This window comes from Mycteria americana, chromosome 14 (genome assembly GCF_035582795.1).
Source record: "Mycteria americana isolate JAX WOST 10 ecotype Jacksonville Zoo and Gardens chromosome 14, USCA_MyAme_1.0, whole genome shotgun sequence".
NCBI classification, from domain to species: domain Eukaryota; kingdom Metazoa; phylum Chordata; class Aves; order Ciconiiformes; family Ciconiidae; genus Mycteria; species Mycteria americana.
The window spans coordinates 7,506,876-7,519,049 of record NC_134378.1 but is presented as its reverse complement, the minus strand read 5'-3'; the positions used below and the strand labels follow the sequence as shown (position 1 = coordinate 7,519,049).

The window sequence follows — 12,174 nt, the reverse complement described above, 5'->3', positions numbered from 1 at the left end:
GGAGACCACTGCACTACACAGCCATAAGCCAGGCACTGGCCCGCTGTTCGCTGCCCGGGGTGCTTTCTGTACACAGAAATATGAAAATGATAGCAAAAATCTGTTTTCTCCTTCCAGGACTTTACACTTTGCTCTCAACAAGGTGTGAGGTAACAGCAGCACCCAAGGGGTAAGGCTGGAAGGTGAGGCACCTCAGAGATACTATTTGAAGCAAATGTCTGCTCTGGGACACCTTACGATTTGCTGCTGAGCAATTTGGTAGCAAACTCCTATCACTGAAGCACGGCTTTGGCTGCCCTAGACGACAGAGGGAATGGCTTGTGCTGTGTCTTGCACCAAATACTTCTGTGTACCTGATCTGACCCCAGTTAGGGTCCTTCTGAGGCTCCACCCTATACGTACTTATTTACCCAAGCAAATTTTTAGTCTTCAGAACCTCTGGGTTTGAGAGGAAAACGTGCTTTTAGGCACCTCAGGGCCTGTATCTGTGTTGAAATGCTGAACTGGTAATTAGTAGAGGGGAGAAAAATCAGGGGCTACTTGTCAAGTCCAAGCCATTCTGAGCACCTCTGAGATGGAGCTCCATGACACGGAGCGGGCTGTGGGTACCCAGGACGCGAGGAGCGGTCACTCCCTCCTCCCTCCCAAGCCTCCTGTTTAATAGGCTCCCAACGGTCAGATTTGTAGAACTACAGCTTCTGAAATATTTTTACTCCTACGGGTTTTGCTCAAAAGACTCAATTAGGAAAATTGAAAATGTACGTGTCATTCTTGCAGCTGGCTGGCAGCCTTCTCTTTTGCTTGTCAAGGGATGGAGGAGACCTCTCCATGCAGAATAAAGGATTTCAAAACCAAGCTTGCCAGAGGACAGGGAACACACCACAGAGCTTGTCTGTCACAGGCTGACAAAGAAAGTGAGATCAAGGGCTGCCTCAGAATACCTAGTGACCATCTTGTGGTCCTCTCAGAAATTAATTTCTGAGTCTTACTCTGTTTCTGGATGGGAAAAAACCCATCTTTACCACCCAACTGCAATTTCAGTATCCTGGCTAAGGAGGAAAGGGGGATGGTGTAAGAGCTGCTCTGTCAAGCAAGGGAAAACTCTTTCTGCTGTGAAAGTAAATGAAGGACTTCTCCACCTGAGAACAGCAAACAGCAAACATAAAAGCTTGTGAAAATATTTAACCTCAGGCTGCATTTGGTGGCATTCACTGCCATCATCAAGATCAAAGCCATGCACCCAGACTGGATCCACAATGCAGGCAATGACAGCAACTAAACCTCCCAGGTTCCTGAGAGATATATGGGATTAAAATAATATGGGATAATATGATAATAGTATTTTGAGATGGCCAGGGATAATATGAAATATGATAATATGGGATTAAAAACTAAATAACCAAAGAACCGGGAAATAATGTACAACCTAAAAGCTAACTACTCTAACTCCACACCTGCAGTTATCTGTGGCATAGCAGAGGATAAGAGGGTAATTTCATGTCTGTTCATGCCATCAGCAAAGCTGCTATTACTACGCAAGTCTGTAGAAAAGCTACTTCTGCCTTGGTGGGACAGAATAAAGTCCCCAGCCCATGTTCAGCAGGCTGTGCCCAGACAAAAGTTCAGACCCACAGGTATGAATGGGAATGAAAACATCTGCATAAGTATGTTGTGAACAGGGACAGATTTCATAGCCCTAAAGCACTTCCTAAAGCATGGCCTCAGTGATAAATCAGAGAGGTTTCAGACCAAGCTGTTTCTAATACTGAATCTAAGGTTTTAAGCAGTAGTGAAAAAAACACTGGAACTTGTATTCTCAGATAAAGCACATTCACAACAAACAAATTTCCCATTTTTTCCCCCTCATGCTGGTTTCCAAATGACATATTTACTATCATTGTCTTCTACTCTCCATTTTACACGCTTTCCTCTGAAGGATTAAACAGAGAGAAAACAGTCTGCTTTAAATGCCTCACAGTGAAAGAAAGAATACCACATATGCCATAAATAATTTAGCTGAACAATTGCTTTGTCAGAACACAGATGTCTATCACTGCAGCTGCAGCGAAGGCAAGCAGAGGCTGCGGACTGCAGTAACCTGTGTGCTGCAGGCCAAGGCTCTACCTGCAGACGGCAGATGCCGTTGCCAAAGCAGATTATTTCTATTTCCACACAACTGTGATGCTGAAGAGCATCGATGAGCAAAGCGTCAACCTCCACCCACTCCTCAGGAGCTCACGCTAGTTTTTTCTTCCTTTTTTGTTTTTCTTCTCAGCCCAATGGTCTACTTCCAGCTCTTTTTTTCTTTACCCCTCTCTACCATCCTACCCCTTTCCTCTCTCCTGGACTCCCCTGATTTCACTCTCCTGCTGCAGACAGCCAGGGATACATGACCATTTTCAGAGACAGTTCTGTTGTCAGGAGCCCACGGGTTGTGAAACTCTGCATCAGTGGACACAGAACCTCCCATTTCCACCTTCTGAGAAAGAACTGCTAAGAAATGGAGGAGATGCAGTCTTGCTAAAAAGCTCTTAACAAACCACACAGACCAACAACAACTTAGGAAGCCTTTCTTTAAAAATAACACGGTCCAACCCCCTACTTTCATGGCCTCCTGTCTCAGCCCTTTCCTACCAGCACCTCATCTCTCCCGCGACCTAAATCCTTCTTAGCTCCAGGAGTTATCCAAATAAAGCTACTTTGCAATCAGAACAGAGTGTAACCAGGTTTGAGGGTGGTTTATAATGCTGCAGGCGCTTCTTGACATGGAGCTACGTATTCTGCATAGTTAAGCGCTGTTTTGCACATGCTCTTTACATCACAAGGTCATGTCACTGCTGCAAGCCTCCTGGAACACTCTTCTATTTTTGCTTACCAATTTCTTTCCATTCCATGCCCTCAGAGCCAACTACTACAGAACAGCAATAGGGATGATTCTTGGCCACAAGCAAAAAAAAAACCTCAACCCCAAAACAAAAAAAAATCCCCATAAAATAAAATAAAACAAAAAACCACCCTGGCGTAATTTTTTCTCTTAACTTCCAAATCATGACAATCAACCAAAAAAAAAAAAATTATTAGAAAACTCAAACCTCTATCACTCCCATTCTTCTAAAAACCAAACCAGTCAGGTCAGGCTATGGCAAAGCTGGAGCAACAGTGCACAGTGCTGGGAAGAGCTGTGGTCTAGCATGACACTGTCAAGCACATATTAAATCTGTGCTTGCTTCCACCATTTGCAAAACGCAGAGGGCAGAGCCTGAGTGCCATTCCGAACGAGCACAATCCTGCTGGGTCTGGGTGCACCAATTCACACATTTGGATAAAAGGCTAACAGGCTTTCAGGGCTTAGTATCACCTTTATTTTCAATTAATTTTGCAGGGCTTTCGCCATCACAGTCAACTATTTCGAGCCACAACCCATTTAGGTGAATTTTCTCCAGGAATGAGTCGTGATGCCCGTCCCTGACACAGTCACACCGCGTGCAGCCCCTCGGCACTGCTCTTCTCCCCAGTCCCCAGGAGATGGGGAAGGCCCCACAGAACAGAGGCAGCACAGGATTCGGGGCAGACATTTCACAAGAGAGCTGACATTTACATTGAGGATATGCCTATTTATTGCTCTGACATCAACAATGCTTCCCACAGATTAAATGCATTTAATTGCATGACTGAGGGAATACATGACCTAAAACTGCAAAATGAGCCTAGACTGGACATGGAAAAAGGCTTCAGAGATACGAGACGAAAAACGATCATCATTTGTATTTACTTTTGTTCCACGCTTTTCCTTCTTCAGCCATACACCACTAGAGACACACACAGTACAACTGCAGGTCTCCTACCGTTGGATACATTGTCAGGCAAAGCAGGATTGACAAAGGGCATTTTCCCTGACTACTACTTTCCCTTGATATTCAGGCTCTCCTGAAACACTGGTAAAGCTCTTCACCTACTTAATTTTCTGTGCCATATTATAGTTCCAAAGCTTTACAGAAAAGTTGTTCAGCTTGTTACAAGGCACATGGCATTGTTGTGTGTTGTGTGATGGACACCGGGTAGTTTAAAAAAAAAATAAATCTTTTGGACTAAATGTTACTACATAATTGCCTGAAATTTCAGGGACTGCACTCAATCCTGATAGCCATTTCCGTTTCTGCTGTCCCAACTTGTAAACTCTATGTTCTCATTGTATAACTTGTTTAAGCACTAAGGTACCCTTCCCACATTCAAATTAATTAGTAATTTCCTACTAAACTCCTGGGTGAAACTACTCTTTACAGAAAATGCAGTGCTTGCTCCCTGAGAAAAGGACAAAGCTAACTCTGCCGATGCACCACGTGGCACTGTCATATTACCTTCTCTTTCCTTCCATGAGTTCAACCACATCAGGCATAGTTCTGCTTCAATAAATTAAGCATGTGCTTTTTTCCAGGTGCACACCATTACAGTGACAGACCAACTCCTTTAATTATGAGTTCAGAGTCACAACAGCCTTTTTTGCTAGTATTAATTACTTTCATCTTAAGCTTTGGCAAAATACTTAAAAGAGGGGAAAACAAAATAAAGAGAAAGCATGCATCTAGCAGAGGTAAAGAGCATTTATTACTAATCTGTGCTCCAGGAGGCAAGATGAGCTATGAAAAGAAATAATCCCAGGAAACAGGTTTCTGAGCGAACAGAGATAAACAGGCTGATCAAAGGCAAAGAGCTGGAAAAGGCTGATTGCAGAGAAGCTGCAGGGATCTACTTTAAGCTACAGTGGAAAAAACAGATATTATTTCACTAAGAAAAGTGACTATAGACTTGTGTTCACAACTAAAGCCTGATTTTCCAAAACTTTTAATATATCACGGCAGCCTCTACAGTTTTTCCATTAAAGTGTACCATAGGGCATAACTGCGTGTTTCTCACTTTGTCATGAATTGCCGTGCATCAAAACAGAAAACAGGATTATTTTTCTGCAGCCGCTCCACGACCCAGGTTTCAGTAGACACAAATAAATTGGCAAACCAAGAATACCATTTAGCACCAGTGAAGCGTTCATGGAACAAGTTTGCTTTAACAAAGACTTTGAGGAAGAATCAAACCCCGTTTTCAGATATGTTCAAAGTCTGAACTGTTCAGACGGCTCTTACAAAAGATCTAAACTTTCCTGTTTGCCTAATCTTGCCTCCAGTGATGCAAACATTTTAAAGAGTCCCAGGTAAGCGAAGAGTGAAATGAATCCTAATCCAGTTAACCTTCTCACTGTGTTGTAGCCGAGACTCTCTTCCTTGCTGGCCCCAGCAGTGGAAAATGTTTAAGGCACCAAGACCAAGAACTGCCTCAGCCACATCAGTCAGGTCAAATGCTGCTTCTGAGAAAGTACTGTGATACGCAGCCCACAAAATAGGCTAGACAAACACAGGCAATGAAAAATTAGCAAACATACGTTGTAATAAGTAATGCTAGTAAGATGTTGGAGACAAAAATTCCTTGGATAATTCTACAGACACAGAAAGACAGCTCTGCAGGAACAAGAGGAATACTTTAATGCAGAAAAGCAAAATAAAAAAAAAGGAAAAAGACCAAGTGTTTCTTGTGATTACAGTTGCTGCCTTTTGGAATTCACTGCAAAATATGAAAATTTATCTTTAAAATGTTACACTTTTTAAAAAAACTTGAAACAAATTAATAATACCTGTTGACAGCTGATTTGTGCCTTTGGCACAGGATATCAAATCCAGCTACACACAGCACTGTTTCTCTTTGGCTGCAAATCTGTCGCAGAGAAGCTGCGATTTTTTTTTTTAATGATAAAAGTGTATTTGGGAGAGGGAAGGAAGTCAGATAAAGGTGATGGCAAATATGTGAACAGAAAATTTGCGACCTTTAGTTTAAAGTGCAAGGAAGTGAAGACTTACTCTGAAATAGAGTCAAAAAGCGCAAAGAAAAGGTCTGGAGCACAAGGGAACCTCCTAAGCCAACAGCTGGCTCAAGGTCTCTGGGTACCGAGAAAGACATGTACACCGAGATTTCCAAACTCATAAGCAGTGTTACAGCCCACGGGAATTTTCCCATCTCTTTCAGTGGATTAGGCTTTCACTTTGCTACAATAAGCAACTGTCCACGTCTACAAAATCAACTGCCTGGTGTAACGGGCACACATTAGGAAACTTGCTTTTGTCAGGCACGGCTTTGTTTTGTTTCTTTTTATACCCTGTACTTTTGAGAACCTGTGCTATATTAACCCATTCAAATACTGCAGAATTATCAATGTCAGTTTGATCATGCTTCTCAGTAGTCACAAAAATACCAGGAGGCTGGATCATTCAGGGAAGTGAAGAGCAGCAGCATCTTTACAGACATCAGAAACAGATTCTCAAAGACACAAACACTGATAAAGTTTAAGTGTTTTTCTTTCATTGTTTAAATATAAGTTTTGAGAATAACCATATCCCACATTATTTCTGTAATAAAAAGTTTGTATGACACTGGGTAGAAGTGGACAGAAATATCCATATAGTGATGGCACAAAACATTTGTGAAACTGAATATAATTTCAGCATGTTGGTTGATTTAAATAAATAGCATTTCCTGTTCCAAGGCTTTGTCTATAAAGCAAAGTTACATAAAGATAATATAAAATAGAAACTTAAATTTAATGAAATTAATCAGAAAACCTTCTGGGTATATAATCCTTTTTCATGGTGAAAGTGGCTTGCGGTCTAGCTTAACTCTATTGGGAGCAGGCTTACATTACATCAAAAGAATGTCTGCAAATGAATTTGCATTGTTTAAACAAATTTAGTTAAACCCAATATGAGTTAATCAGTGCAAACTTTCCAAGGAGTCAGCTTAAAAGGCAGTTTAACACACACACAAAAAAAAGGAGCTTGACAGAAAATACATAACCTCCTGAAACTGCTTCTTTCCGAGAGGTGATTTGTACTTTCTACGGACACACAACAACTCCCACTTGCCACTGAACTCAGTGGAAATTCAGGTGAATCCAGCTCTCCTCAGAGGCAGGCCATAAGTGTGGAATTAACACTGCTGTATTCATTGCAAATGCTACCGCTCTCTCGCTGGGAGAGAGCTGTTGAGATGGCAAAAAGAAATCTGCCAAGATTAGACTACGGTGCATCATACGCTATATTCAGCAAAATAATCACCTTGGAGTCAAACGCTACAGGCAGATCAAGTCCACTCTCAGATTAGTGGACACTTATCTACAGCCTTGCCCACAGACCTTTTTGGCTGTCTTGCTCACCACTACAACTGTCAAACAAATTTTGTGCAATTGTGTCATGAATAAGCCTTTATGAAATAATAAAAAGCTTTTCAAGATAAAAACTATGCTAAATGTCTGATTGATATGATGAGTAAACCCATCCAACATCATACCTATTCATTAAATAACAGTAGTGTTTTATTCAGTAGTGGGTTTCCAGCCACATCAAAAGTGGCCACAGCTTTATGTGCAATCAAATTTAAGTAGCTTATTGATATTGCTGGATAAGCAAGAATAAATGTTGCTTCGGGCACACTGCTTTGCAGCTCTTAGGATAAACAATGCGTTTCATTCATTACCAAGCAGACTATTCGGGAAATAGCAGGTTAAGCTAACTTCTTCATAACACCAGAATTTAATTGTTCTTCTAGAAGAAACATACCACAAAGTATTCGTTGTTGCAAAGTGTGCAACTCATAAGATTTAAAAACAAAATAAAACCCCAATTCTCATATTAGACTTTTTAGCAAAATTGGAAGGAGGTTTTTTTTTCTGTCAAGAATAAAATGACAAAATATTATTACAGATACTTCACCTAAGGAGAAAGTTAAGGCTTGTTTTTCAAGTTTCCTTTTCAAAGGCAGGCATGAATTTAAAGTCACAGTCTGCTTAGGACATTACATCTCAGATTTACTCTCTTCGCTGCAGAAGGTGCAGACGCTAAGAAACATTTGTGGCAAGTTAGTGTATTTAACACTCGATAACATGAGATAGTTCTAGTTTCATGACAGAGCTATATACTGCTTTAAGGAGTACTGATGTTTTTGCAACGCTTAGCAGCACTGTCGTTATTAGATCTTTCCCGTAAGGCAATACAAATAGGAGTATTAAGAAAAAGAAACATGATGTTTGGATCATCCATGATATTTTGACATGAATAAATCAGAAAGAGAGAGAATTAATTTGAGATCAGTCAAGCTCTTAAAGAGCAAAGGCCTCTGTCAGCCTTGGATCTGCTCCTCCATTTATAAGTAAGAGAAACACATCCAACTTCCGATTTCTTTGCTGAGAATGCCAGTCAGCAACTCCTAAACAACAGCAATTTTTTTCTCCCAAGGAAGAAGCTCATTACCACCTGCCAGCCACTGGCTAGTACACATTTGGTTTCCTCCAGCCCATCACCTTGTTCCTTACAGTGAAAATACAGTAACCATTCCTACATTCAACTACTCCAGTACCGAAAGGAAAATCCAAAAATTTTAAAACTTATTTTATCTGCTATAACTGTATTTCTTTGAACTCGAAGGTATATTTGGAAGAGGTAGTCCAGGAGAAAAGGGTTTCAAGTACCAAAATCTGTATGTCCCATACCAAGCTGACAGACCTATCAACACACCAAGAAGCTTTTGACTGAAGTCATGGAAATACACGGCAGTACAAAGGAACATGAATACCCAGATCATGGTGAGAAAACACAAGGAAACGAACAGGCCGTTGATCACAACATGCAGCTTAGAGTTCTGGTCTATGGACAAGCCTTCCAGCACAGCCACCTCCTCCACAATCATCAGAGCACAGTACGAGAGCAGAAAACAGTGCCCCGAGATATCAAAACCATTCCAGATTCCGTTGTCCTGGTGGCACTCATGCTTGGTGGCGTACAGCCGGTGAGGCTCGCTGAGTTTACCGGCGGCAGAGCACATGCCGGTGAGATTCTCAATATATATGAAAAGTCCGGTGCAGACATACCAGACGGCAGTGCCCACTAGCAGTGCACTGAGACGCCGCAGTACCATCAAAATGCTCTTCGTGGGACCACAGAGGAACTTGCTCTCAGCAAACTGGTAGGTGGTGACTGCGATGAAGGGCAGCAGAAGCCAGAATGTCCATGCCCAAGCCACCTTCACAAAATACCTGCCAGAGAAAAGCCGAAAGAGAAACATGCATGTGTGAAACTTCACAGGAGCTGGGGGTAAGTGGCGGTGCTTGAAGAAGTAGGTTTTCAAGGTCAGTGTTCAGAACCGTCTAAATTAGACACTTGTGCCCTCCCCTCAAAGTACAGCATAGCTAAAATCTTAACCCTCTCCCCACTATTTCTCTCGGGCCCAACACCTGAATACTTCCTCAACCAGGTACTTCAACTGTTTCCCAGGCAGCATTCCCTCAGACCTAGAGCCCTTGTTCAGACTTGCAGTTCAGTTTTGCAATCGCTTTTACCCTACAAACCCGCTCAACCCTGCCCTACTCAAAACGCAGCTGCAAAGAACGTATTTTTAGCTTGCCACTCTGACCACAGTAACCCCTTCTCCGACTCTCTTCCTCCATCTCAATTATCTTTGCTTTCAAAGCCCTTCACCACCTCAACCTCTTAATATTGAATAAGATAGCCAGAAGGGCTGACTCTTTTCCCTAAGCAGCCCATGAAGCTTTTCCTCTGTCATCACCTAACAAAATAAATGAAGAAGCACAATGTGTTTGTTCCTTTGCTGTCCCTCCAGTTGATGAGAGCTTTCCTTTGGCATACACAAATCCCTTCCATCTCTAAACTCACTCTCTGCCTTGAAAATTTTTGCTGTGATACCTATAAAATCTTGAACAACAGCTGATGATGTGCTGGTATCTTGTCTAGCAGGAGACAGTATTGCATAACTAGCCCTCTTTTCAAATCTGAAAGTGGAGTGAATTTACTAATGAGTTGAGACCATAGTCTACAATCTTCTTTCTCCCATTAGCACCTTCCAGCGCAGCTTGCTTCCTATCAGCTGGTGGGAGAGGGGAACTGTGCAGCCCCCTCGTTGCCCACATCCTGGTTTGACAGAGACAGCAGAATTCTGGTCTGTGGCTGAGCTATAGCTAGACGCACGCAGTCATCATTGAATCATCACCTCAGCATCGAAGACAAAACCAAGTAGGAACAGAGTTCTGCATCTTCATTAAGGGCCTGACAATCCTGTCAGGGCCTTGCCCAGGATTTTGAGGCCTACCTCCTTTACTCTTAATTTTTCAGTAGAAGTGGCATCTGTGTGGCAACTACAGCTGCTACCATGGAACAGTAATTGAAGATAAAATCCTCATTTTATTGAGACAGTTAAAAGCAAAAAAAGCTGTTAACGTAATTGCTGCTGGCAAACCAGCAGTGGGCAAAAAAATTGCTTCAGGAACCGTCAGATAACCCTCCTCTATTTAAAAAGGAAGAATTGAACTGTAGCATGTTTTGTACTGTCAGATCAATTCCGCTCTCTAAGTGTTCCTGCCAGTCCTTCTCTTCAATCACACTAAAAGCAGCTCTTCGTCACCAAATGACAAATTCAAATTAATAACGTACAAGATTCCCCAAGTTACAGGGGAAATCAGCAACTTTACTTTTACTTTCTGATCTGTAGCAGGTAAAACACAAGTGCACTGGCCCAGCTCATCGCCTTCCTCATGCCCTTCAAAATGTTCAAATGTAGTTTTAAAGAATGACTAAGCCAGTGAAATCATCGCCTAAGTACTAGAAAAGGATGGCAGTAACTCTGCTTTTACAGAAGACGCTAAAGACTTATCTTCTCCAGCTTGCTTTTACATCAGTTCAGTAACTATCAGTTTTCCCAAATACGAGGAATTATCTGGGAGCTAAAGGAGGAAAAAAATTCCTTGTTTTCCTCTTCCAATAAAAACCGAGCAAGAAGCTCCAGTTGTTCTGAAATCTTGCAGTGCTGTAGACTACAGCGGGCGTTACCGCCAGGAACTCTAACAGGAGCCATCCTGTCAGCCCCCAGCAGCCCGGCGCTCGCCAGCACCGGCTCCCGAGCTCGCCGCCTCTGCTACCCGCCCGCGGCGCTGGGACCAGCCCGGGTCCCACAGAGCTACTGCAGAGCCAGCCTCAGCCGAGCTCCGGGGCCTGCCCGCCCCCCCAGGCCCCACCGCCGGAGCAGGCGGGGGCCCCAGCCCCCTGTGCCCCCCCGCTGCCACAGCACCGGCCCCCCGAGGCCGCGGGGCAGCCCCTCCGCCCCCGGTGAGGACACGGGGCCACGGCAGCGCGGCACGGCCGCCGCCCCCCGCCCGCTCCCGTTAAGACCGGTCGCCCCAGCCCTACGGGACCCCCACCCGCCCCACGGGGCCCGCGTTCCCTCCAGCGCTCCGCTCCGCTCCCTTCCCCGCCGGCTCTCCTCACACGTTGAGCGGGTTACGCTTGTTCCGCATGGGCGTCTCGGGCACCAGGTCGCCGTCCTTGAGGGCGGACCCGAGGAGGACGATGGCGAGCAGCAGCCAGGGCAGCCGGCGGCGCACCCGCCCGGCGGCCAGCCCGGCCCGCAGCCAGCGGCCGCACGGCTCCATGGCGCCCGCCGCCGCCTCGCCCGCTCGGCCGCCGTAGCGCGTCACGCGCCGGGCGCCGGCCCCTCCCTCCGCCGCACCGCTCGAGCGCCCCCTCGCGGCGCCCGCCGGGCCGGGACGCAGGAACAGCGGGCTGTGCGCATGCGCGCTGCCGCGCGGGCGGAAGGGCGCCCCCTGCAGGGCCGGCGGCGCTCCGCCGGCCGTCACGGCGCGGGCTGCGGCCGGAGCCGCGTCTGTGGCGGGGAGCAAAGGCCGCGCTCAGGAACCGCTCAGGAACCGACAGCGGTCCCCGCTGTCGCCTGTCAGAGGGCCAGCAGCGTGATCGTAAGGGTCTCTTCCAACCTGTGCGATTCCGCGATTCTGTGTTCATCCATCGCCGGACGGGCAGGAGGCCGTCCTGACCGGAGCGTCCGAAGAGGCACCCTACGGGGCTCGCGGGCTGTAGAACCTACACCAGAGAACCAGAGAACCAGAGAATCGCTTAGCTTGGAAAAGACCTTTAAGATCATCAAGCCCAACCGTTAACCTCGCGCTGCCACGCCCAGCACTACACCATGTCCCCAGGCACCACATCCACGCGTCCTTCAAATACCTCCAGGGCCGGGGACTGCACCGCTTCCCCGGGCAGCCTGGTCCAGGGC

General features: G+C 45.2%; 2 protein-coding genes across 2 annotated transcripts in view; both read right to left on the bottom strand.

The window, feature by feature from the left end:
• Window positions 1-12,174, bottom strand: part of SLC2A10 (solute carrier family 2 member 10) — a 207,278-nt gene that overhangs the window by 162,176 nt on the left and 32,928 nt on the right. The window lies entirely within an intron of this gene.
• On the bottom strand, window positions 2,986-11,584 carry FITM2 (fat storage inducing transmembrane protein 2). The gene is made up of 2 exons (XM_075516806.1): window positions 11,373-11,584; window positions 2,986-9,130 (listed from the first exon to the last, which is right to left on the bottom strand). Exons 1-2 carry the CDS (start codon window positions 11,534-11,536, stop codon window positions 8,488-8,490), a joined length of 807 nt encoding a protein of 268 aa, XP_075372921.1. The 5' UTR covers window positions 11,537-11,584; the 3' UTR covers window positions 2,986-8,487.